At 48.6% G+C, this 26,175-nt stretch overlaps 3 protein-coding genes across 6 annotated transcripts in view; all 3 read left to right on the top strand.

Annotated features, from left to right (window-relative positions):
• The first annotated feature begins 70 nt into the window (after positions 1 to 70).
• On the top strand, positions 71 to 25,364 carry LOC140460066 (uncharacterized). The gene is made up of 3 exons (XM_072554471.1): positions 71 to 373; positions 3,187 to 4,413; positions 23,954 to 25,364. The coding sequence occupies exons 2-3, from the start codon at positions 3,595 to 3,597 to the stop codon at positions 24,917 to 24,919; spliced, it is 1,785 nt and encodes a 594-aa protein (XP_072410572.1). The 5' UTR covers positions 71 to 373; positions 3,187 to 3,594; the 3' UTR covers positions 24,920 to 25,364.
• On the top strand, positions 3,593 to 14,531 carry LOC140460981 (uncharacterized). Of its 4 annotated transcripts, none has more exons than XM_072555747.1 (2): positions 3,593 to 3,634; positions 13,295 to 14,531. In XM_072555747.1, exon 2 carries the CDS (start codon positions 13,703 to 13,705, stop codon positions 14,390 to 14,392), a length of 690 nt encoding a protein of 229 aa, XP_072411848.1. In that variant the 5' UTR covers positions 3,593 to 3,634; positions 13,295 to 13,702; the 3' UTR covers positions 14,393 to 14,531. The 4 variants fall into 4 exon arrangements, with proteins under 4 accessions (XP_072411848.1, XP_072411845.1, XP_072411844.1 ...); XM_072555744.1 differs by lacking the exon at positions 3,593 to 3,634 and adding an exon at positions 3,678 to 3,736; XM_072555743.1 differs by lacking the exon at positions 3,593 to 3,634 and adding an exon at positions 7,865 to 8,121.
• LOC140460064 (uncharacterized) overlaps positions 24,021 to 26,175 on the top strand; it is a 507,032-nt gene continuing 504,877 nt past the window's right edge. Inside the window, exons 1-2 of the mRNA XM_072554469.1 lie at positions 24,021 to 24,158; positions 25,440 to 25,532. The gene's annotated coding sequence lies outside the window, so the exon portion shown is untranslated. The remainder of the gene's footprint in view (positions 24,159 to 25,439; positions 25,533 to 26,175) is intronic.

Raw genomic sequence — 26,175 nt, 5'->3', positions numbered from 1 at the left:
GATCGAGAAACCTCTCTATGGGGTCCTGGCAGTGCGCATGCGTGCGGTAAGTGTGAGCGAAATGGCGCCGGCGGCTGAAGGAACAAGAACAGAAATCGCTGGAAACGCTGAGCAGGTCCGGCAGCGCCTGTCGAGAGAAATCGAGGAGGTGTTTCGGGTCAAGTGATCCTTCTTCAGATCAGGAACAGGTTTCATAAACATCCCGGGGAGAGGAGACAGTGAGACAGGGTAGGATTGGAAACCGCGGGAGGAGGGAGACTGGGGAGTTTATAAACTCCTCGGGGGAGGCCTGAGGCCGTGAATAAAACCTCCCCAGGCCCACTTCACCACCGGAGGAGTTCTCGTGTTGCCCGGGCAACAGGGCGCCATCATTGTAAGGATAAGGCGCATTTTGACTTGGGGCGGGGAGCGCGGGCGGCCATCTTGGTGAGGGCACCATCAGCCGTCATTTCCGGGAGAGAAATGACAGTTGGTGTCATTCAACTAGAATTTCCTCATTTCACTCAGAGACCTGGCCCTGAGCTTGGTTTGTGTGTCCTTCAGACAGGAATAGGGAGTGGGAGAGAGGGAGAGAGAGATCTAGAATGACACGAAGGTGGACTGTGAATTTGTGGTGAATGAATCTGATCATTTGTGGCGCTGGGTACTTCCAAGATCGCAGTGGCCAGGAGAGCATTGATGTGTTGATGTTATTTTCAGTTTGTAGACAGGAGAAAAGAGAACGCCAGGAGTGGAGGAAAGACATGATGAAGATAGATTTGAAATTCAATACAGGAGGAGGGTTAACTTGAGCCAGCACTTGCCCATATCCCTCCGAACCCTTCCTATTCATATACCCATCCAGATGCCTTTTAAATGTTGGAATTACACTAGCCTGCTCCACTTCCTCCGGCAGCTCATTCTATATACTTACCACTATCTGCATGAAAAAGTTGCCCCTTAGGTCTCCTTTAAATCTTTTCCCTCTCATCCTAAACCTATGTTCTGTAGTTATCGACTCTCCCACCCCAGAGAGAAGACTTTGTCTATTTATTCTATCCATGCACCTCATCATTTTATAAACCTTTATAAAGTCACCCCTTAGTGTTCGACTCTCCACGGAAAACCGCCAGACTGTTTAACTTTTCCCTATAGCTCAAATCCCTCAACCCTGGCATCATCCTTGTAAATCTTTTCTGAACCCTTTCAAGGTTCATACATCCTTCTGATAGGAAGGAGACCAGAATTGCATGCAATATTCCAAAAGTGACCGAACGAATGTCATATACAGCCGCAACATGACCTCCCAACTCCTGTATCAATACTCTGACCGATAAAGGAAAGCATACCAAACACATTCTTCACTATCCTATCGATCTGCAACTCTACTTTCAAGGAGCTATGAACCTGCACTCCAAGGTCACTTTGTTCAGCAACACTCCGTAGGACCTTACCATTAAATAGTTCTGCTAAGATCAGCCCAAGGTTTGCCAATTGCATGACCTCGGACCATAGTTTGGGGTGTGGGTTACCAGCACTGGGATTTGTAAACTTTTAATCCCATCAATTGCCCCAACACCATTTCCCCACAACTACTCATTTCCTTCAGTTCTGCTCTCAGTGGACCATGTGTTCCCCACCATTTTGGGGATGTTACCTGTGTCCTCCTTTGTGATGATAGAAGCAACATATGTGGGTAATTGGTCTGCCATCCCTTTGTTCCACATGAGAACTTTGCCTGTTCTAGTTGTTATTGTTTTCTCTAATCTTTTTTTATCTTCACATACCCATTGTCCCCTTTTGATCAATCCTTTTGTTGAAACCTGAACTGCTCGCAGTCTTCAGATCTGGTACTTTATTTTTAGCCAATTTGTACGCCACTCCTTTGGATCTCGTCCTATCCATCATGTCCCTTGTTAGCCGTGGCTGCGCCACCTTCTGTGTTTTATTTTTTCAGACAGGAATAGACAACTGTTGCAGTTCCTCCAGGTGCTCTTTAAATGTTTGTCATTTCTTTCAATAATGTTCCCTCATTTGTTGTGACCTGTTTGTGCCTCTGCCATTGTAATTTCCTTGCTTTAGATATAAGTCCCCAGTCTCAGAATCACCTCTGTTCCTCTCCATTTTAATGGAAAGTTCTCTCACTTGGTTCTTCACTCTTCTGCAAGAGACCTCTTACAGCTACAATGCCAATTATTCCCTTCTCATGAAGAAATTAATATTTTGGAATTAAATTGCCATTGTTCAGCAGAACCATAGCCACTTTTGGAATGTTGTGTGCTGTTCTGGTCTCAGTCCTATCAGAAGGATGTTGTGAAACTTGAAAGGGTTCAGAAAGGATTTACAAGAATATTGCCAGAGTTGGATGGTTTGAGTGATAGGGAGAGGCCAAGCAGACTGGGGCTGTTTCCCCTTGCGTGCTGGAGGCTGAAGTTGATAAAATCATGAGAGGGCATGGATAGGGTAAATAGTCAAGGTCTTTTCCTTGAGATGGGATACTCCAGAAAGTAAGGGTAATAGGTTAAGGGTGGGGTGGGGAAGGGAAGGTTTAAAAGGGACATAAGGGGCAACTTTTTCATTCAGAGGGCGGTGTGTGTAAGGAACAAGCTGCTAGAGGAAGTGGTGGGGACTGGTACAATCACAACATTTAAAAGGCATCTGGATGGGTATATGAATAGGAAGGGGTTAAAGGAATATAGGCCAAGTGCTGGCAAATAGGCCTAGATTGATTCTGGATATCTGGTCGGCATGTTCACTTTCTCTCTGGTGTCGGTGTCAATACCTTGATGTCTTGTTTTCTCCCCCTTCCTGGGGACGTTAACCATTTCGTGTCTCATTTTTCGTCAAGAAACTGCATTGCAGATTCACCCTGAATTGACAGTTTTTGCTTCCTAAAATCAGATCTGCTCACTCTCAGCAGTATTCCAGTGTTGGGAAAGAAACTAACTTTCAGATGGAGCGATCCAAAATTCAGAGAGATGTCAGTCTTCACATTTTTGCTTTTCTGCCCCTGTAAGATCCTGAATCAGCACCTTCAGGAGAATTAGAGTGGAGTGAGAACAGAGGGGGAGTGAGAGTGAGAGTGGGATGATGCTTTCAATTTTGTGGAACAACAAAAGAAAAGAACATTCTGCAGAAAGTAGAGTTGCTTGTTCTGAATTTCTACCCTGCACTGACAGTGATGACTTTTATAATTTTTTTTTACAGAGTATTTGAAGATCTGAAGACTGAAGTTTCAAAAATATCAGATGAAGGCCTTATGCTTGAAACATCGACTCTCCTGCTCTTCGGATGCTGCCTGACCTGCTGTGCTTTTCCTGCACCGCACGTTTCAACACTGAGTGTCCAGTGTCTTCAGTCCTCACTTTGATGTCAATGTCTGACAGTCACTCAATCCATTGGGAACACAACAATTTTCGACTGTGATTCTGTGAGAAGGAGCAAAGCTTTTTGGTTCCTGCTTCTATATGTTTTCAGAGTCAGTGGGACTGGATGAGAGACCGTATGGTTGCAGTGCACTGAGTGTGGAGCCAGAAATAGTTATATGACCTGGAAAGAGGAATTCAGAGCAGGGAGGGGCTCTACACATGTTTGTGCGCAGCTGAAGTTGTGGCCATGGAGAAACCTGAGGGATCCTGCCCCATAGAGAAACCATGTAAGTGTGGTGACTGTGGGAAAAGTTTCCATTTCCCGTCTGCCCTGGAGACTCATCGGCGCACTCACACGGGGGAGAGGCCGTTCCGCTGCACAGAGTGCGGTAAGGCCTTCAGCAATTCCTCTGACCTGCTGAAGCACCAACGGGTCCACACAGGGGAGAGACCCTTCAGCTGTCCCAAATGCGGGAAGAGCTTTACCCAGGCCTCCAGTCTGCTGACCCACCAGCAGGTCCACACCGGGGAAAGGCCGTTCCTTTGCACCAAGTGCGGGAAGGCCTTCAGCAATTCCTCAGCCCTGCTGAGGCATCAGCGGGGCCATACTGGGGAGAGGCCCTTCAGCTGCCCTGAGTGTGGGAAGGTATTTAGCAATTCTTCCGCCCGGCTGAGGCACCAGCGGGTCCATACGGGGGAGAGGCCCTTCAGCTGCCCCGAGTGCGGGAAAGCCTTCAGCAATTCCTCCGACAGGCTAAAGCACCAGCGGGTCCACACGGGGGAGAAGCCCTTCAGCTGCCCCAAGTGTGGGAAGGGCTTTACCCACGCCTCCAGCTTGCTGACCCACCGGCGGGTCCACACCAGGGAGAGGCCCTTCACCTGCCCCGAGTGCGGGAAAGCCTTCAGCAATTCGTCCGACAGACTGAAGCACCAGCGGGTCCACACAGGGGAGAGACCCTTCAGCTGCCCTGAGTGTGGGAAGGGCTTTACACAGGCCTCCACCCTGCTGGCCCACCAGTGGGTCCACACTGGGGAGTGGCCATTCACCTGCTCTCAGTGTGGGAAGTGATTCACCCGCTCTTCCCACCTGCAGAGGCACCAGCGAGTTCACATGCCATGGCAGGGGGATTGAAGGAGCAATGGCAGAGTCCCATTATTGACTGGACCCCTGGGTTTGAATCCTGACGTGGCAGATGGCGGAATTGGAATTCGGTCAGAAGTCTGGAGTTCGGAATCTAACGATGAAACCATTTTTGGGGGTGGGGGCATGAGAACCCCCATCTGATTCACTCATGTCCTTTTTAGGAAAGGAAACTGCCGTGTGGGAAAGGGTTCATTCAGTCGTCCCATCCTTTACCCGGGCTGGCCTACATGTGACTCCAGACCCACAGCTGTGTGGTTGACTCCCCCACCTGCGGAAATGAACAGGGAGAAACTTACTTGGATACAGGGTCTGGGTTGAAATCGCTGAGTGAGGCAATACTTCCTACGGGTTAAGACTGTACCAAGGATCCAATTCCAAAGGGATAACTTGGTGCTGACTAATAGTAAAGAAAGTTGGGGGTGAGGGGACTGTGTACTCTTTGATATTGAGCTGTTTTTTTTTTAACAAAGCTACTTTTTCTACGCCATTTTGCTGGGAGGATCTGAAGCCGTAATAAAGTTGGGTCTTGATAAAGGTTACCTGAACTTACCGCTGGGCTCAGACTTTCATTGAAGGCTTTGAGCTCCAAGAGGTTTTTGTTTTAAAGCTGCTCATTTCTTTCAACCTCCTGCACTAAGTTTCCAATGTCATGTATCAGATGGAGCAGTGAATGAGTAGCTAGTATCGTTAGAAATTGTAAAGTTTTCATGAGTGCAGGTCCTGCATCATTTCCTCAGCATTGTAAAGTTTCCTGGCAGCACCGGGAGGTGGGGGCTGCCTTCACTAGAAAAGATGGGGAGGAGCCAGAGATGGACTGGGTTGGATCAAGTTCAAAAATCACACATCAGGTTATAGTGGTTTATTTGGAACCACTAGCTTTCGGAGCGCTGCTCCTTCATCAGGAAGCTGTGGAGAAGGATCATAAGACAGAATTTATAGCAAAAGATCACAGTACAGTGCAACTGATCGGATATATTGAACAAACCTAGATTGTTGTGAAGTCTTTTGTCTTTTAGAATAGGTTGCAAGTTTTAGTTCATTAATGTGTAAATCCCAGAAAGTCTTTGAAGTCAGATTCTCGAGATGACATAAGGTTTTATATAAATAGGTTTCATCTCAGTTCAGACAACAATGAAATGTGTGAGGTTTGAGTCTGTATCCCAATCTTGAATCAGACTGGTTCTATTTCCAAAGTAGGAATTTACAAATATTACATGTATCAACTGCCTGCAGGTTGTGTGCTTTTGGATCAAAATTGAATGTATCTGCAAATGCAAATTCACCCCATAGACATGTGTGTGTGCATGAGAGCGCGTGTGTCTGTTTGCATAGGTGCTAATGTCTCCTCTGAAATGGTGAGGTGCTTCCATTGTCCTGTCCTGGGAGCAATGCTCTTGCTGGTGCCTCTCTGTCTGACCTGTCCTTTTGTGTGGCTTTGGTATTGCTGGGTTGTGAAGCTGCCCTCAGGGCTTTGGGATAGCTGTGGTATTCTGTCATTGTTAGTGGGTACTTGAGGTGGACAGGTATTCCCTTGTCTGCAAGTGTTGTCTAGTTTCACTTGTCAGCCTGCTTGGTCCCTGCTAAGGCATTCTGGGTGTTTTGGTACAGTTTGGCCAATTTTGCTTTTGTGGGCCTATTGTGGGTTGCCAGGGTGGCAGATCTTTTCCCACATACAATTACCAGGAATACTTGGAATCCTGAGAAGGATTTAAGTGAATCCTCAAGAGATGTTGTATCCCTTGGACTATTCCCAGCAAGTCAATGAACTATCAAGACTCTTGTAAAGATTCGTGGGAACTCTTGCAGGGATTTAAAGAAAACTAGATTTACAATTTAAGGCCATACATCCCATTCTGCTAAGTTACACCAGTTAATGGGTAATTTTTATTTGTTTAAAAATGTGAAATCTTAATGAAGAGTTCTTCCAGTTAATCACTGGGTATTCAAATTTCTCTTCAGAATTAAAGATCATAACAAAACTGGGTGTCTTTGTGGGATGTTGAATCTGTAGTATGTGCTTGGTAAAATTTGGATGAACAATATTTCAAAGTGAATTTTATCGTGTTAAGTACTAAGACTTTCTGGAGAGGAAAGATTTGCCCTTGTGTGTTTTGCAACACTTAATCAAGGTCAGTTCAATAGAATACGCAGACAAGTTGATGCTAGAGTTGAGAGCTATGGCAAAATATCAGAAATAATGCAGGCAGTCGCACGGCAATTTAGGGTTAGAAAGTTAGCTTAAAAAATGGTGGAAAGTTTTGTCAGCTTTTCTTAAAAATAGTTAACAAAATAAGTGTTGGTTCTGCAGAAAATGCGTCTGGGGATTTAGTAACAGAGGATAAAGAGATGGCAGATGAATTGAAAAGAATTTGAATCTGACTTCACTTGAGAGGATACAAGTAACACCCTAGAACTAGCTGTAAATCAGGAATTGAAAGGGAGGGAGGAACTGAAGAAAATTACAATCCCCAGGGAACTAGTATTGAGTAAACTGTTGGAACTCTGAGCTGATAAGTCCCGGGTATTTGAAGGAATTCATCCTAGACTCTTAAAGAGAAATTAGGGCGTGAAATAAGACCATAAGACATAGGAGTGGAAGTAAGGCCATATCGAGTCCACTCCGCCATTCAATCATGGCTAATAGGCATTTCAACTCCACTTCCCCGCATTTCTCCCCGTAATAGTTAATGTATTGGTTTTAATTTTCCAAACCTCATTAGTTTCAGGGGTGGTTTTTTTTTTAGATTGGACAAATCCTTTCTTCAAAAAGGGAGACCATTTAACTTAACATATGTAATGGGAAAAATGTTCAAAGCTATTATCAAAGATATTATGACAGAGCACTTGTATAAGTTCAAGGTAATCAGGCAGCGTGAATGTGTTTTTGTCAATGGGAAATAATGTTGTAATAATTTTTTGAAGAACGGCCTGTCCGCACTGCGACTGAGCTGATGAACCTCCAGTGCCCCCAGGGAATGGAATCCCTTCCCTCAGTCCCCACATTTCCCCAAATTCTCCGCAGTTCTGGTGTCCTTTTGGTTCTGTGTTTCCGATGAACAATTGAAACTGGGATCACACTCAGGAAACGTGTACAGTCACTCCCTCCTGCGAATAGTGTAATGTTTCTTCAGTCTGTGTAACTGGTTAAAGCGCTGCCCAAAATCAGCTCACGGGGAGACTCTATCAACAAGGGGAGAAGACATACAAAAGTTGAGCAGCGAGATAAAATGCAAAACCAATCAAATGTCGAACCACGGAGAAAAAATATTGTGGCTCTACCCCTTTTTTTCCTATTGGCATTTGGACACTTAAAATCTGTTAGTCACACCAGTATCCCGATAGAGCATACATCGCATGTTTGACGGTGTCAGCAATGTCGTGCACATGCTCGCCGGGTGTCAGCAAAATACTGGGCATGCTCATCGCAGTCGGCACAAAAAGGCGCGCGATCTTCTTTTGATTGACCAATAGGGAGTACTGGAGGACCGGAAGGAGTCTAGTCCTCCTGCTAATCCGAGACACCCCATTGTCTGAATGCGGAAGTTGGACAATGAGTTTCTGAAGATGTTGCTGCTCCTGTTTCTCTGAATGAAGATTGAGCTTCACCCCAGACTGCAATCTCCTTCCTCTGTGAGTACGGCACTCTCTTTTCTCACCACCTTTTCCATTTTTTTTTCATTCTGGGATTCAGTTGTTGACTTGCAGCAACTGAAAGGAAAGGGAGTGAATCGGGGTGGGGACAGACTCTGGAAACGTTGTTCTACGTCTGTGTCGCAATTGGGAAAATAGACAGGCAGGAGGCTGGAAGAACAGAAGAAGCCAGGTAGCATCAGGAGGTGGAGAAGTCGACGTTTCAGGTGTAACCCTTCTTCAGGATTGGGGATGGGTGCAGATAAAGGGTGTCCTGGGGGCAGGGTAGTGAAGTTTGGGACACGTGAAAGGTCTGACCTGGTTGGTGAATGGGAGAAATAAATCTGGTTAGTGACAAGGAGGAGTGGAAATGAGGGGGAGGGGCTGAGAAGGGAGTCGGGGGGGGAACGGAGTCGGGGGGGGAGGGGAGGAAGGAAGAAGGGAGTCGGGGGGGGAGGGGAGGAAGGAAGAAGGGAGTCGGGGGGGGAGGGGAGGAAGGAAGAAGGGAGTCGGGGGGGGAGGGGAGGAAGGAAGAAGGGAGTCGGGGGGGGAGGGGAGGAAGGAAGAAGGGAGTCGGGGGGGGAGGGGAGGAAGGAAGAAGGGAGTCGGGGGGGGAGGGGAGGAAGGAAGAAGGGAGTCGGGGGGGGAGGGGAGGAAGGAAGAAGGGAGTCGGGGGGGGAGGGGAGGAAGGAAGAAGGGAGTCGGGGGGGGAGGGGAGGAAGGAAGAAGGGAGTCGGGGGGGGAGGGGAGGAAGGAAGAAGGGAGTCGGGGGGGGAGGGGAAGAAGGGAGTCGGGGGGGGAGGGGAAGAAGGGAGTCGGGGGGGGAGGGGAAGAAGGGAGTCGGGGGGGGAGGGGAAGAAGGGAGTCGGGGGGGGAGGGGAAGAAGGGAGTCGGGGGGGAGGGGAAGAAGGGAGTCGGGGGGGGAGGGGAGGAAGGAAGAAGGGAGTCGGGGGGGGAGGGGAGGAAGGAAGAAGGGAGTCGGGGGGGGAGGGGAGGAAGGAAGAAGGGAGTCGGGGGGGGAGGGGAGGAAGGAAGAAGGGAGTCGGGGGGGGAGGGGAGGAAGGAAGAAGGGAGTCGGGGGGGGAGGGGAGGAAGGAAGAAGGGAGTCGGGGGGGGAGGGGAGGAAGGAAGAAGGGAGTCGGGGGGGGAGGGGAGGAAGGAAGAAGGGAGTCGGGGGGGGAGGGGAGGAAGGAAGAAGGGAGTCGGGGGGGGAGGGGAGGAAGGAAGAAGGGAGTCGGGGGGGGAGGGGAGGAAGGAAGAAGGGAGTCGGGGGGGGAGGGGAGGAAGGAAGAAGGGAGTCGGGGGGGGAGGGGAGGAAGGAAGAAGGGAGTCGGGGGGGGAGGGGAGGAAGGAAGAAGGGAGTCGGGGGGGGAGGGGAGGAAGGAAGAAGGGAGTCGGGGGGGGAGGGGAGGAAGGAAGAAGGGAGTCGGGGGGGGAGGGGAGGAAGGAAGAAGGGAGTCGGGGGGGGAGGGGAGGAAGGAAGAAGGGAGTCGGGGGGGGAGGGGAGGAAGGAAGAAGGGAGTCGGGGGGGGAGGGGAGGAAGGAAGAAGGGAGTCGGGGGGGGAGGGGAGGAAGGAAGAAGGGAGTCGGGGGGGGAGGGGAGGAAGGAAGAAGGGAGTCGGGGGGGGAGGGGAGGAAGGAAGAAGGGAGTCGGGGGGGAGGGGAGGAAGGAAGAAGGGAGTCGGGGGGGGAGGGGAGGAAGGAAGAAGGGAGTCGGGGGGGGAGGGGAGGAAGGAAGAAGGGAGTCGGGGGGGGAGGGGAGGAAGGAAGAAGGGAGTCGGGGGGGGAGGGGAGGAAGGAAGAAGGGAGTCGGGGGGGGAGGGGAGGAAGGAAGAAGGGAGTCGGGGGGGGAGGGGAGGAAGGAAGAAGGGAGTCGGGGGGGGAGGGGAGGAAGGAAGAAGGGAGTCGGGGGGGGAGGGGAGGAAGGAAGAAGGGAGTCGGGGGGGGAGGGGAGGAAGGAAGAAGGGAGTCGGGGGGGGAGGGGAGGAAGGAAGAAGGGAGTCGGGGGGGGAGGGGAGGAAGGAAGAAGGGAGTCGGGGGGGGAGGGGAGGAAGGAAGAAGGGAGTCGGGGGGGGAGGGGAGGAAGGAAGAAGGGAGTCGGGGGGGGAGGGGAGGAAGGAAGAAGGGAGTCGGGGGGGGAGGGGAGGAAGGAAGAAGGGAGTCGGGGGGGGGAGGGGAGGAAGGAAGAAGGGAGTCGGGGGGGGAGGGGAGGAAGGAAGAAGGGAGTCGGGGGGGGAGGGGAGGAAGGAAGAAGGGAGTCGGGGGGGGAGGGGAGGAAGGAAGAAGGGAGTCGGGGGGGGAGGGGAGGAAGGAAGAAGGGAGTCGGGGGGGGAGGGGAGGAAGGAAGAAGGGAGTCGGGGGGGGAGGGGAGGAAGGAAGAAGGGAGTCGGGGGGGGAGGGGAGGAAGGAAGAAGGGAGTCGGGGGGGGGAGGGGAGGAAGGAAGAAGGGAGTCGGGGGGGGAGGGGAGGAAGGAAGAAGGGAGTCGGGGGGGGGAGGGGAGGAAGGAAGAAGGGAGTCGGGGGGGGAGGGGAGGAAGGAAGAAGGGAGTCGGGGGGGGAGGGGAGGAAGGAAGAAGGGAGTCGGGGGGGGAGGGGAGGAAGGAAGAAGGGAGTCGGGGGGGGAGGGGAGGAAGGAAGAAGGGAGTCGGGGGGGGAGGGGAGGAAGGAAGAAGGGAGTCGGGGGGGGAGGGGAGGAAGGAAGAAGGGAGTCGGGGGGGGAGGGGAGGAAGGAAGAAGGGAGTCGGGGGGGGAGGGGAGGAAGGAAGAAGGGAGTCGGGGGGGGAGGGGAGGAAGGAAGAAGGGAGTCGGGGGGGGAGGGGAGGAAGGAAGAAGGGAGTCGGGGGGGGAGGGGAGGAAGGAAGAAGGGAGTCGGGGGGGGAGGGGAGGAAGGAAGAAGGGAGTCGGGGGGGGGAGGGGAGGAAGGAAGAAGGGAGTCGGGGGGGGGATGGGAGGAAGGAAGAAGGGAGTCGGGGGGGGAGGGGAGGAAGGAAGAAGGGAGTCGGGGGGGGAGGGGAGGAAGGAAGAAGGGAGTCGGGGGGGGAGGGGAGGAAGGAAGGAAGAGATGGGAAGTGAAGTTATTTGAGACTGGAGAACTTCATGTTGAGTCCGCTGGGCTATAGGCTGCCCAGGCGGAAGTGGAGTCGCAGGTAGACAGGATAGTGAAGAATGTGTTTGCTATGCTTTCCTTCATTGGTCGGAGCATTATGTATAGGCATTGGGAGATCATGTTGTGGCTGTAACTTAGTAAGGCAACTTTTGGAATAGTGCGTCCAGTTCTGGTCTCCCTGCTTTCGGAAAGAACTTGTGAGACTTTGAGAGGGGTCGGAAAAGATTTGCGAGGATGTTGTTAGACTTGGAGGGTTTGACCTACAGGGAAAGGCTGAGTAGATCCAGGATATTTTCCCTGGAGCATCGGAGGCTGAGGGGCAGCCTTATAGAGGTTTATAACTGGCATGGATAGGGTGAATATCCAAGGTCTTTTCCCCAAGGTAGGAGAGTCCAAAACTATAGGGCATATGTTTAGGTGAGAGGGGAATGATTTAAAAGGGCCCTGAGGGGCAACGTTTTCACGCAGAGGGTTGTGGATGTACGGAATGAGCTGCCAGAGGAAGTGGTGGGGCTGGTACAATTATATTTAAAATGCATCTGGCTGGGTACATGAATAGGAATGGTTTAGAACCATAAGATCCACATGCTGGCAAATGGGACTAGATTAATTTCGGATATCTGTTTGGCACAGACGAGTTTGACCAAAGGGTCTGTTTCCGTGCTGTATGACTAATTGTCTTCGGTGAAAGCAGAAGTGTGGTTGTGAAGACTGGAGGCTGGGAGCAGAAGAAGTTACAATGAAATATTTGATTTATGAGAGAGCAACTGAGTGAGTGTGGACATTTGGGATTTTGGTGGAAAGTGGGAATTCATTACACTGTGGGGATCAAGCCCTCCCTATCCAGTCATTTCAGCTGGTGGATGAGACTTGGCAGTTCATGCAGGCAGTCAATCCAGATAATATTTTATAAATTCCTGCTTTGGAAATAGAAACAGTCTGAATCAAGACTGAGATACAGGCAAACTCTGACCTCATACCTTGAATGCATTGTCTGAGCTGAGATGCCACCTTTTGTTGTAAAGCCTTATGTTATCTTGAGAGGGTGCCTTACAGGAAGTTCTGGGATTTACATATTAATGATACCTGAAATCCATTCTAAAAGATGAAAGACTTAACAATCCAGTTTTGTTCAATATATCATTTCAGTGGCAGGCCACAAATGTTTCCATAAATTCTGTGCCTTATGGTCTTATTCTCCACAACCACCTGATGAAGGAGCAGTGCTCCGAACGATTGTTCTTCCAAATAAACCTGTTGGACTATAACCCGGGTTTGTGTGATTTTTAACAGCCCAGGTTAGGGTGGATTGATCACGCTAAATTATGCATAGTGCCCAGGGATGTGCAAGTGAGGGTGGATTGGCCGTGTTAAAGTACCCATCGTGCCCAATTAGGTGCAGGTTTGTGTGGGTTAGCCGTGCTAACTTACACATAGTGTCCAGGGATGTGCAAGGTAGGGTGGATTGGCCAAGGGATATGGGCCAAGTGCTGCAAATGGGACTAAATTGATTTACAATATCTGGTCAGCATAGACGAATCGGACCAAAAGGTCTGTTACTGTGCGGTATATCTTAATGACTCTGGCTTTCTACTAACGTTTGCCGCGTCTCTTCTATTCAGTTTCTCTCTGGTGTCAGTGTTAATACCTTGATGTGTCTGGTTATTCCTCGAGCTGTATTCCTGATTCATCCTGAACTGACACATTTTGTTTTGCTTCCCAAAATCAGACCTGCTCACTCTCAGCAGTATCCCAATGTTGTGAAAGATGTTAACTTTCAGGTGGAGTTATCCAATATATAAGTCTTGACGTTTTTGCTGTTCTGATCCTGAAACAGCACCTTCAGGAGAATTACTTAGAGTGAGAACAGAGGTGGGGTGGGGGTGGGGGCGGGGGGCGGGGGGTGGGGGGGAGCGGGAGCGGGAGGAGAGGGAGAGAGAGAAGGATGTTGCTTTCAATTTTGTGGAATAACAAAAAAAAAGAATGCTCCACAGAAAGTAGAATAGCTTGTTCTGAATTTCTACCCTGCACTGACATTGATGACTTTTGTAATCTCTTTTTTTCCAGAGTATTTGAAGATCCGAAGACAGAAGTTTCAAAATGAACAGATGAAGGCCTTATGCCCGAAATGTTGACTCTCCTGCTCCTCGAATGCTGCCTGACCTGCTGTGCTTTTCCAGCGCCGCACTTTTCAACACTGACTCTCCCGCGTCTGTGGTCCTCACTTTCACGTCAATATCTGACAGTCACTCAATCGATTGGGACAGCCACGATTTTTGATTACAATTCTGTGAGAAGGAGCAAAGCTTTTTGGTTCCTATTTCAGTACATTTTCATGATCAGTGGGACTGGATGAGAGACCCTACTGTTGCTGCGCACTGAGTGTGGAGCCTGAAACTGTTATACGGCCTGGAAAGAGGAATTCACAGCAGTGAGGGGCAGGGCACGCATTTGCTTGTGGCTGAAGCTTCGGACATGGAGAAACCGTGGAAGTGTGGTAACTGTGGGAAAGGCTTCCGTACTCCGTCTGACCTGGAGATTCATCGGCGCATCCACATCGGGGAGAGGCCGTTCTCCTGTCCCAAGTGCGGGAAGGGCTTTACCCAGGTCTCTGCCCTGCTTAGGCATCAGCGGATCCACACGGGGGAGAAGCCTTTCACCTGCCCTGAGTGTGGGAAGGCCTTCAGCGATTCATCCTCCCTACTGACCCACCGGCGTGTCCATACGGGAGAGAGGCCCTTCAGCTGTCCCGAGTGCGGGAAGGCCTTCAGCAATTCCTCCACCCTGTTGAGGCACCAGCGGGTCCACACATGGGAGACCCCCTTCAGCTGCCCTGAGTGCGGGAAGGCCTTCAGCTATTCCTCCACCCTGCTGAGGCACCAGCGGGTCCACACGGGGGAGACCCCCTTCAGCTGCCCCAAGTGCGGGAAGGCCTTCAGCCGTTCCTCCAATTTGCTGACCCACCGGCGGGTCCACACGGGGGAGAAGCCCTTCTGCTGTCCCGAGTGCGGAAAGGCCTTCAGCGATTCCTCCTCCCTGCTGACCCACCGGCGAGTCCATACGGGGGAGAGGCCCTTCAGCTGCCCTGAGTGTGGGAAGACTTTCACCCGCTCCTCCCACCTCCGGTGCCACCAGCAATTTCACGTGCCATTGCAGGGGGACTGACAAAGCGACTGCCGAGTGCCGTTATCGACTGGACTCTCAACCCAGTTCTGGGATCTGTTGGGTTTGAATACCACCGCGGCAGATGGCGGAATTGGAATACGGTCAGAATCTAAAGATGAAACCATTTTCTGTTGTGAGGGTGGGGGGGGGGGGGAGGAGAGAGAAAACCCCAATCTGATTCACTCACGCCCTTTTTAGGGAAGGAAACTGCCGTTGTGGGAAAGGATTCACTCAGTAGTCCCAGGTGCATCCTTTACCTGGTCTGGCCTACACGTGACTCCAGACTCACAGCAGTCTGTTTCACTCCACACTCCCCCCGTTCCCGGCCCCACACGTTAAGGCTGTACCAAGGATCCAATTTCAAAGGGACAACTCTGTGCTGACTGATAGTAAAGAAAGTGAGGTGGGGGGAGGGGGAGTGTGTGCGCTTTGACCTTGAGCTGCTTAAAAAGCAGCTACTTTCTCTCCATCTTTTTGCTGGGGAGGATCTGAAGCTGTAACAAAGTTGGGTCACAATAAAGATTACCTGAACTTACTGCTGGGCTCAGACTCTCATTGAAAGCTTTGAGCTCCAGATGGTTTTTTGTTTTAAAGCTGCTCATTTCTTCCAGCCTCCTGCACTAAGTTTCTAATGTCGTGAATCAGATGGAGCAGTGAATGAGGAGCTAGTATCGTTAGAAATTGTAATTTTTTAAGGAGTACAGGTACTGCATCGTTTCATCAACATTGTAAAGGTTACTGGCAGCACTGGGAGGTGTGTTCACTCGAAACTCTTATCTTTAAAATTGAGAATAGCTAAAATGATGTATTCAGAAACATCATTGAAGTCTAAACGCATTTCAATTTTTTAAAAAGAGCTGCTGAAATCTTTCTGAAAATTGCACTGGAATATTTGCAATTAGGCCACAGCTCAGGACAGGCTGTACCGCCGCTCCCTCACCACCAGATGCCTGGAGGAAGAACGCCTCATCTTCCGCCTCGGAACACTTCAACTCCAGGGCATCAATGTGGACTTCAACAGTTTCCTCATTTCCTCTTCCCCCACCTCACCCTAGTTCTAAACTTCCAGTTCAGTAACTGTCCCCATGACTTGTCCGGACTTGTCCTACCTGCCTATCTCCTTTTCCACCTATCCACTCCACCCTCTCCTCCTTGACCTATCACCTTCATCCCCTCCCCCACTCACCCATTGTACTCTATGCTACTTTCTCCCCACCCTCACCCTCCTCTAGCTTATCTCTCCACGCTTCAGGCTCACTGCCTTTATTCCTGATGAAGGGCTTTTGCCCGAAATGTCGATTTCGAAGCTACTTGGATGCTGCCTGAACTGCTATGCTCTTCCAGCACCACTAATCCAGAAGATGGTTTTCCATGGTTCTATGGTTTTCCAGTAGCCCACACTCAGCATTATTTTAAGGTAATTGGAGGAAGGTTTCAGGGGAGATGTCAGAGTAGGTTCTCTACTCAGATAGTGGTGGCTGTGTGAAATACACTGTCAACAGTGGTTGTAGAGTCAGATACATTAGGGACATGTAATAGACTCTTGGATAGGTACACGAAAGTTAGTACAATAAATGGTATGTAGGTCAGTCTAATCTTAGAGTAGGATAAAGGGCCGGTACTGCATCGAGTGCCAAAGGGTCTGTACTGTGCTATATACCTAAGTAGAGTCAAAAGTTTTGTTTTATCAGCAGTACAGTCAGATCCGAGCAAACAAGAACATGCAGGTCATACCGCGCTTTGACAGAGTGAGGCATACAGAGTTACAGCTGCACAGGAGGTGCGCATAAGCAACATTAAATTTCAAATTGGAGAGCTCCATTCAGCAGTCTAATAATAGCAGGGAAGAAGCTATTCTTGAATCTGTTGGTACATGTGTTCAAGCTTCTGTATCTTCTGCCTGGCAGAAGATGGTGCAGGAGATCATTCCTGGGGTGGGAGGGGTCCTTGAGGTTGGTAGCCTTTCCACGACAACGAGAAGTGTAGATGGATTTCATGGGTGGGAGGTTGGCTTCCGTGATGGACTGTGCTGTGCACACAACCTTCTGTAGTTTCTTCCGGTCCTGGGCAGAGCAGTTGCCGTAGCAGGGTGTAATGCACCCAGATTCAATGCATTCTGTGGTACATCTGTAAATGTTGGTGAGTGTCATTATGGACATGCCGAATTTGTTCAGCATCTTGAGGAAGAAAAGGTGTTGTTGTTGTGCCTTCTTGACCGTTGTATGGGTAGGTTTAGATATTTAGCCACTCCTTTCTCATTCTTACTAACCCCTTCACTTGACGCAGTCACAGTCAGTTTCATACCTTGTGCTAATCTCTTTTGAAGGTCTTCTTCAGAAGGATAAAATATTATGAGGGGCAAAGGTAGTGTACATACATAATATGAAATCTTTAAACTTAAATTCATTTTAAAGAGCAGAACAACGTATTTATGGTAAAAATGGGTAAACTTAACAGGTTTTATGAAGGGTGAGAGTGGAAAGTATGTGGAGGTGCATGTTAAAACAAGACCGAGTCTGCATGGCTTTGACAACAGGAGGTCATGTCTGACAAATCTATTAGGATTCTTTGAGCAGGTAATGAGTAAGTTAGACAAAGGGAGAGCCAGTGGACGTGAGCAATTTGGATTTCCAGAAGGCCTTTGACAAGGTGCCGTGCAGGAGGCTGCGAAGTAAGATAAGAGTCCCTGGTGTAGGAGCAAGGTACTGGCACGGATAGAGGATTGGCTGACTGGCAGAAGGCAGAGAGTTGGCATAAAGGGGTCTTTGGAGTTCCAAAGGGGTCCATGCTGAGAATGCTTGGACAGGCCAGGAGAATGGTCAGAGAAGGGGCAGATGGAATACAATGTGGTAAAGTCTGAGGCTATACACTTTGGGAAGACCAGAAACAGAGACTGTTTTCAAAATGGGAAAGGCTTCGGAAATGTGAAACAGAAAGGGTTTGGGGAATCCCAGCTCAGGATTCTCAGGGCAAGGATTGGACCATTCATTTGGGGTGGTGTGGAAAGGATCGTACCATTGAGACTTGGGAGGATTGTATCCTTAACGGCTGTGGGTGAGTAAAGGATTATGGAAGGTGTGGAGGAGGAAAAGGAAAGGGGAGGATTGTACCATTCACATCACGGGGTGTAGATTGCACTATGCACAGGAAGAATTATTTATTTTAATTTTTCAGAATTTCCAGGATACAGGACATATGCCCATTTTACCCACCAGAAATCAACTGAAACTGGGTGCACTAAAAAAGTCCAGCAGGAAGATTATCAGTAAAAAGTTCTAGTTTCGGTCATAACGGTTATAGACTTAGAGTCACACTGCACAGAAACAGACACTTCATTCAACTCATCCATGCCGACCAGATGTTCCAATCTGGCCCAGTCCCAAGTTTCAGCATTTGCTCCATAATCCTCTAAATCCGAACTATTCATCTAGACACCTTTTGACTGTTGTAATTGTACCCACCTCCACCACTGGCTACTCATTCCATACACACTCTACCTTCTGCGTGAAAACGTTGCCCCTTAGTTCCTTTTTAAATCTTTCCCCCTCTCATCTTAAACTTATACCTTCTAGTTTTGGACTCCTTCATTTTGGGGGGAAAAGTCCTTGGCTATTCGCCCTATCCGTGATTTTCATGATTTTATAAACCTCTCAGGTCACCCCTCAGCCGCCTCCACTCCAGGGAGAACAGCCTCAGCCTAGTCAACATCTCCCTATAGCTCAAACCCTCCAACACTGGCAACATCCTTGTAAATCTTTTCTGAACCCTTTCAAGTTTCACAACATCCTTACAAGAGGAAGGATGCTGGAATTGTACACTTATTCCAAAAGTGGCCTAAACATACTCCTGTACAGCCACAACATGACCTCTCAAATCCTATACTCCATACTCTGACCAATAAAGGAAAGTATACCAAACACCAACTTCACTATCCTATCTACCTGCAACTCCACTTTCAAGGAACTGTGAACCTGCACTTCACGGTTTCTTTGTTCAACAACACTCCCTAGAACCTGACCATTAAGTGTAGATGTGCTGCTCTGATTTGTTTTTCCAAAATGCAGCACCTCGCATTCATCTAAATTAAACTCCATCTGCCACTATTCAGCCCATTGGCACATCTGATCAAGAGCCCATTGTAATCTGAGGTAACGTTCCTCGTTGTTCACTACACCTCTAATTTTGGTGTCATCAGTTAAACCTACTAACTATACATCCGATGTTCACATCCAAGTCATTTGCATAAAAAATACAGAAAGTCGTGGACCTCCCATCGATCCTTGTGGCACTCCACTGGTCACAAGCCTCCAGTCTGAAAAACAACGCTCCACCACCACCTACCTTTGAGCCAGTTCTGTATCCAAATGGCTAGTTCTCTCTGTCTTCCATAAGATCTAACCTTGCTAACCAGTCTCCCTTGGGGAACCTTGTCAAACATCTTACTGAAGTCCACATACATCATGTCCAATGCTCTGCCCTCATCACTCTTCTTTGTTACTTCTTCAAATCACTCAATCAAGTTTGTGAGACATGATTTCCCAAGCACAAAGCCATGGCGACTATCCCTAGTCAGTCCTTGCCTTTCCAAATATGTGTAAATCCTGTCTCTCAGATTTCACTCCAACAACCTGCCCACCACCGATGCCAGGTTCCCTGGCTTTTCCTTATCACCTTTCTTAAATAGTGGTACCACGTTAACCAACCTCCAGTTTTCCAGCACCTCTCCTGTGACTATCAATGATACAAATATTTCAGCAAGGGGCCCAATAATCACTTCCCATAGCCTCCCACAGAGTTCTCTGGTACACCTGATCAGGTCCTGGAGATTTATCCACCTTTGTGTTTCAAGACATCCAGCACCACCTCCTTTGCAATATAGACATTTTTAAAGATGTTATAATCTATTTCCCTACATTCTATATTTTTCATGTCCTTCTCCAGAGTAAACATTGATGCAAAATACTCATTTAGTGTCTCCCCCATCTCCTGTAGTTCCACACATTGGTTGCCTTGCTCATCTTTGAGCCCTATTCTCTCCCTAGTGACCCTTTTGTCCTTAATGTATTTGTAAAAACCCTTTGGATTCTCTTTAACCCGATTTGCCAAAGTTATCTCACGTCCAGTTTTTTCCCTCCTGATTTCCCTTTTAAGTATACTCCTACTACATTTATACTCTTCTAAGGATTCACTCAATCTATCCTGTCTATACTTGACATATGCTTCCTTCTTTTTCTTTACCAAACACTCAATTTCTCCAGTCATCCAACATTCCCTACACCTACCAGACATTCCTTTCATCCTAACAGGAATATACTGTCTCTGGACTCACGTTATCTCATTTCTGAAGGCTTCCCATTTTCCAGCCGTCTCTTTACCTGCAAACATCTGCCCCCAAACAGCTTTTGAAAGTTCTTGCCTATTACTGTCAAAATGAGACATTCTCCAAATTGGAATTTGAACTTTTAGATCTGGTCTATCCTTTTCCATCACTATTTTAAAATTAATAGAATTATGGTCACTGGCCCCAAAGTGCACCCCCACTGACACCTCAGTCAACTGTCCTGCCTTATTTCCCAAGAGTAGGTCAAGTTTTGCACCTTCTCCATAGGTATATCCACATACTAAATCAGAAATCTTTCTTGAACACACTCAACAAATTCCTCTCCATCTAAACCCTTAAACCTATGGCAGTCCTGGTCTATGGTTGGAAAGTTAAATCCCCTACCATAACCATATCAGGGGAAATGAGTTTAAAGCTGGGCACAATCCTCCAGGTGCAGTTTCAGCAATGCTATGTTTGGTTGCAGCAACACTTTCCTCCCATTATGTTCTATTCCTTTAGCGATAAAAGCGAATGCTGCATTCACTTTCTTTATTATCTGCTGTATCTGCATGCTAGTTTTCTCTGACTCATTAATGAGGATGCCCAGATCCCTCTGCATCAGATCATCCCAAACCCTCTATTAGATAATAGGTTGCTTTGCTTTTTTTTAACCAAAATGCATGACATCACACTTATCCACATTAAACTCTGTCTGCCACATTTTGGCCCACTCTCCTAACCTATCTCGATCCATTTGAAAGGTTCATGTTTCCTCATTGCAATTTACCATCACGCCTATTTATGTGTCATCCACAAATTTGGCAAATGAGCCTTTTATACGTGTATCCAAGTCACTAATGTAGATTGTAAATAGCTGGGTCCAAGGACCCAACCCTGTGGCACCTGACTTGCCACATCTTGCCATCCAGAAAAAACAGCCATCAATTTGGACTGTCTGTCTTCTGCCCATCAGCCAGTCACCTATCCAAGCTGATAACTCAGCCCATATCGCATATGATCTAACCTTGCAAATTAACGCTTTGAGTGGAACTTTAGCAAATGCCTTCTGAAAAGCCAGATATATTACATCTACAGGATCACCATCATCCACTTGTTACATCGATGAAGAACTTAGTCAAATCTGACTTGCCCATCATAAAATCATGCTGACTCTGATGGATAGAGTTTTGACTTCTCAAACGTCCTGATATTGCTTCCTTGATAATTGACTCTAACACCTTCCCAACAACAGATGTTAAACTAACTGGTCTGCAATTTCCCACATATTGCCTGCCTCCCTTTCTGAATACAGGCATTACATTAGCATTTTTTCCAATCCACTGGAACCAGAGGATCCTAAGATATAGGATCAGAAACTAAGTCATTCAATCATGGCTGAAACGTTTCTCAGCTCCATTCTCCCTTTTTCTCCCCATAACCTTTGATCCAAGTTATCAGCTTGGATAGGTGACTGGCTGATGGGCAGAAGACAGACAGTCCGAATTGATGGCTTTTTTTTCTGAATGGCAAGATGTAACTAGTCAGGTGCCACAGGGTTGGGTCCTTGGACCTCAACTATTTACAATCTACATTAGGGACTTGGATACACGTATAAAAGGCTCATTTGCCAAATTTGTGGATGACACATAAATAGGCGTGATGGTAAATTGCAATGAGGAAACATGAACCATTCAAATGGATCGAGATAGGTTAGGAGAGTGGGCCAAAATGTGACAATCAAGAACCTACCTATCTCTCTATTAAATAAACTCAATGAATCTTTCTCATGTCCAGGGAATTTTGAAATATTGTAACTAATGTATCCACAATCTCCACTGCCACTTCCTTTAGTACCCTAGGATGGAGGCCATCAGGACTAGGGGAGTTATTTGCCCTCAATCCTAATAGTGTACCTATCGACGTTGATGTGACTTTGACTTGCTCGTTCCAATCCGAATTTTACTGCTGTCCTCCAACGTGAAAACTGAGGAAAAGTATTGATTTAGCAGCTCTGTCATTTCACTGTTCCCCTTATTAACTCACCTGTTTCATCTTCCAAGGAACCAACATTTACTTTAGCGACTCTGTTCCCTTTGGCACAACAATAGAAGCTTTTGATATTTTATACTCGGCTTCTTTTGTAATTTACCTTCCCTATTTCTATTCATTTTTGAAAACCCCTTTGTTTGTGTCTGGAAGTTTCCCGATGTTGCAGCCTTCCAAAGGTCTGGAGTAACATTCCTGAACAGGCTGAAAATTAAAAAGAAAACCACATTCACATTTAAATGAAACCCACCTTTCAGGGGCTGGGGGCGGGGAAAACCAACCCCCATTGTCCCCTATTGGTTGGAGGCCTCCCCAACCACGCCCCTCAGATGGTGACGATATTGTTTGGACCACGCCCCCTGTGTGTTGGCGCATGTGCAGTGTAGGTCCCGCGGCCGGACAAAGACCGTGTTACTGAGTGTGGGAGAGGAATGGCGCCGGCGGCTGAAGGAACAAGAACAGGAGCCGCTGGAAAAGCTGAGCAGGTCCGGCAGCTCGTGTCGGGAGAAATGTGAGGACGGGTTTCGGGTCCCGGTGATCCTCCTTCAGAACAGGACCAGGTTTCAGAAACATCCCGGGGAGGTCGCCAGGCCCGAGCGCCAAGAGCTGGCTCCTGCCCCCGGGGAGAGGAGACAGTGAGACAGGGTAGGATTGGGAACCGCGGGAGGAGGGAGACTGGGGAGTTTATAAACTCCTAGGGGGAGGACTGAGGCCTCCAATAGAAGCCCCACAGGCCCCAGTGTTTACTTCACCGGCGAAGGAGCTCTCGGGTTGCCCGGGCAACCGGCCGCCATCTTTGTGAGGGTCAGGCGCATGTTGTCCTGGGACGGGGTTGTTGGATTGTTGTATAATATTGATCTCCTCTGTACTTTTAATCTTGAATATTTTAAAAATGTACACTGGCTTCAATTTATGAATTCTAAGTACAGAAGCAAACTATAAACATCTCCTTACATGGATTCCAACATGTGCATAGGAGCCAAGACTGTCTCAAGATTTCCTGAGGTGCTGAATCAATAGCTCTTTCTCTTTTGATTAATGAAGGTGGTGCCCAGCAGACTCCTGCTCACAGCCTGTTCTGTCAGCCTTTATAGGAAAGATAGGATAGCAAAACATCTCTATGACTCTATAATTGCTGAGATTAGCTTTACAGCCTTTCTTAAACCAGGCTGCAATGTTTGCAGTTCTCTAGTCTTCTGGCACCTCCTCCAAGTCCATGGAAGACTGATAAATTATGGCTTCCACAATTTCTGTCGTCCCTTCCTTCAAGATTGTTGGATGCATTTCATCAGTGCCTTGTCAAACTTTAAGTACCAAATGCTTATCGAAGTCTCCTTTCATGTTAATTTTGAACTCTTGGGAGGTCATGTTGAGGCTGTACAGAACATTGGTTAGGCCACTGTTGGAATATTGCGTCCAATTCTGGTCTCCTTCCAACAAAAAGATGTTGTGAAACTTGAAAGGGTTCAGAAACGATTTACAAGGATGTCCTAGGGTTGGAGGATTTGAGCTATAGGGAGAGGTTGAACAGACTGGAGCTGTTTTCCCTGGAGCATTGGAGCCTGAGGGGTAACCTTATAGAGGTTTGCAAATTTATGAGGGGCATGTATAGGATAAATAGACAAAGTCTTTTCCCTGGGTTCGGGTCTGTTTCCATTCTGTACATCTCTATGACTCTGGTTACATCTGTAAGATTCTGAATCAGCACCTTGAGGAGAATTAGAGTGGAGTGAAAACAGAGGGGGAGAGAGAGTGGGATGGTGCTTTCAATTTTGTGGAATAACAAAAGAAAAGTATATTCTGCAGAAAGTAGAATTGCTTGTTCAGAGTTGTTACCCTGCACTGAGTGTAATGACTTTTGTAATCTCTTTTTACAGAGTATTTGAAGATCTGAAGACGGAAATTTCAAAATCGACAGATGAAGGCCTTATGCCCGAAGCATTGACTCTTCTGCTTCTCGGATGCTGCCTGACCTACGGTGCTTTTCCAGCGTCACACTTTTGAAGTCTTGACTCTCCAGCATCTGCAGTCCTCACTTTCACATCAATGTCAGACAGTGACACTGGGACATCGGGACTGCAACGATTTTTGACTGTGATTCTGTGAGAAGGAGCAAAGCGTTTGCTTCCTGCTCGAGTACATTTTCATAATCAGTGGGACTGGATGAGAGACCCTACGTTGCAGCGCAGTGATTGTGGAGCCTGAAACAGTTATACGGCCTGGAAAGAGGAATTCACGGCAGGGTGGGGCTGTACCCACGTTTGTGTGCGGCTGATGCTTCGGCCATGGAGAAACCTGAGGAATCCCGCCCCATGAAGAAACCGTGGAAGTGTGGCGACTGTGGGAAAGGCTTCTGTGCCCCGTCTGCTCTGGAGACTCATCGGCGCAGTCACACCGGTGAGAGGCCCTTCAGCTGCCCCGAGTGCAGGAAGGGCTTTACCCAGGCATCAGCCCTGCTGACCCACCGGCGGGTCCACACGGGGGAGAGGCCTTTCAGCTGCCCCGAGTGTGGGAAGGTCTTCAGCAATTCCTTTGCCCTGCTGAGGCACCAGCGAATCCACAAGGGGGAGAGGCCACTCTCCTGCCCCGAGTGCGGGAAAGCCTTCAGTGATTCCTCTCACCTGCTGACCCATCGGCGGGTACACACAGGGGAGAGGCCTTTCAGCTGCTCCGAATGCAGGAAGACCTTTACCCAGGCCTCTGCCCTGCTGATCCACCAGCGGCTCCACACAGGGGAGCGGCCCTTCAGCTGCCCAGAGTGTGGTAAAGGCTTCAGCGATTCCTCCACCCTGCAGACCCACCAGCGGGTCCACACGGGGGAGAGGCCCTTCAGGTGCTGTGAATGCGGAAAGTGCTTTACCCAGGCCTCTGCCCGGCTGAGACACCAGCGGTCCCACACCGGGGAGAGGCCCTTCAGGTGCCCCAAGTGTGGGAAGGGCTTCGCCCGGGCCTCCAACCTCCAGACCCACCAGCGCATCCACACGGGGGAGAGGCCCTTTAGTTGTCCCAAGTGCGGGAAGTGCTTTACCCAGGCCATCACACTTCAGAAACACCAGCAGGTCCACATAGGGGAGAGGCCCTTCAGTTGCCCCAGGTGCAGTAAGGTGTTCACCTGCTCCTCCCACCTGCGGAGGCACCAGCACGTTCATGTACCATAGCAGGGGCATTGAAGGAGTGCCATTATTGACTGGAGTATTAACCCAGTTCTGGGGCCTCCCGGGTTTGAATCCTGCCGTGGCAGATGGTGAAATTGGAATTCAGTCAGTAATCTGGAGTTCCAAGTCTAACGATGAAGCCATTTTTCGGGGGGAGTTGGGGTGGGGGTGGGGGGTGGAGTTAGGGTGAGAAAACCCCCATCTGATTGATACACGTCATTTTTCGGGAAGGAAACTGCCGTTGTGGGAAAGGATTCACTCAGTCATCCCAGCTGCATCCTTTACCCTGTCTGGCCGATGGTTGACTCCACACTGCACCCATGTCCCCCCCTCTGTGCCCCCCGCCCCCTTTCTCTCTCCCATTGGGCCCCTCCCATTCCCTTTTTGCTGGGGGGGGAATCTGAAGCTGTAACAATGTTGGGTCACAATAAAGGGTTACCTGAACTTACCGCCAGGCTCAGACTCTCATTGAAGGCCTTGAGCTTCAAATGGTTTTTGTTTTAAACCTGTTGATTTCTTTCAGCCTCCTGCACTAAGTTTCCAATGTCGTGTATCAGATGGAACAGTGAATGAGTAGCTCGTATCGTTGGAAATTGCAGATATTTCAGGAGTGCAGGTACTGTGTTGTTTTATGGGCATTGTAAAGTTTCCTGGCAGCACCAGGAGGTGGGGGCTGTGTTCATTCGAAATGATGGGCAGTTGCTGGTGTTGGACTGAGGTGGAGAAAGTTAAAATCGACACCACTCCAGGTTAGAGTCCCAACAGATTTATTTGGAAGCGCTAGCTTTCGGAGCGCTGCTCCTTCATCGGGTAGGTGTTGAGCAGGATCATAAGACATAGAATTTATCGCAAAACATTACAGTGCCATGCAGTTGATAAGATTTCCTGAACAAGTCCAGTTGCGATTCAGTCTTTCATCTTTTCGAATGGGTTGCAGGTTTTGGTTCATTAACATGTATATCCCAGAACTACTTTTAAGTCACATTCTCCAGATGACTTAAGATTTTGTAAAAATAGATGACATCTCAGCTCAGATAAAGCAAGAAAGGTGTGAGGTTCAAGTCTGTCTGTATCCCAGTCCTGAGTCACACATGTTCTATTTCCAAAGTAGGAATTTAAAAAATATTACATAGATTGACTGCCTGCAGATTGTATTTTGCTCAAAAAGCACAATGTATCTGCAAATGCAAATTCACTGCATAGGTTTGCATGTGTGTTTGTGTGTGCGCGCATGAGAGAGAGAGAGAGAGAGAGAGAGA

The sequence above is a fragment of the Chiloscyllium punctatum genome, chromosome 36, assembly GCF_047496795.1.
Source record: "Chiloscyllium punctatum isolate Juve2018m chromosome 36, sChiPun1.3, whole genome shotgun sequence".
NCBI lineage: Eukaryota > Metazoa > Chordata > Chondrichthyes > Orectolobiformes > Hemiscylliidae > Chiloscyllium > Chiloscyllium punctatum.
Note: the sequence above shows the minus strand (reverse complement) of the source record. Positions and strands in the feature narration are given on the sequence as shown.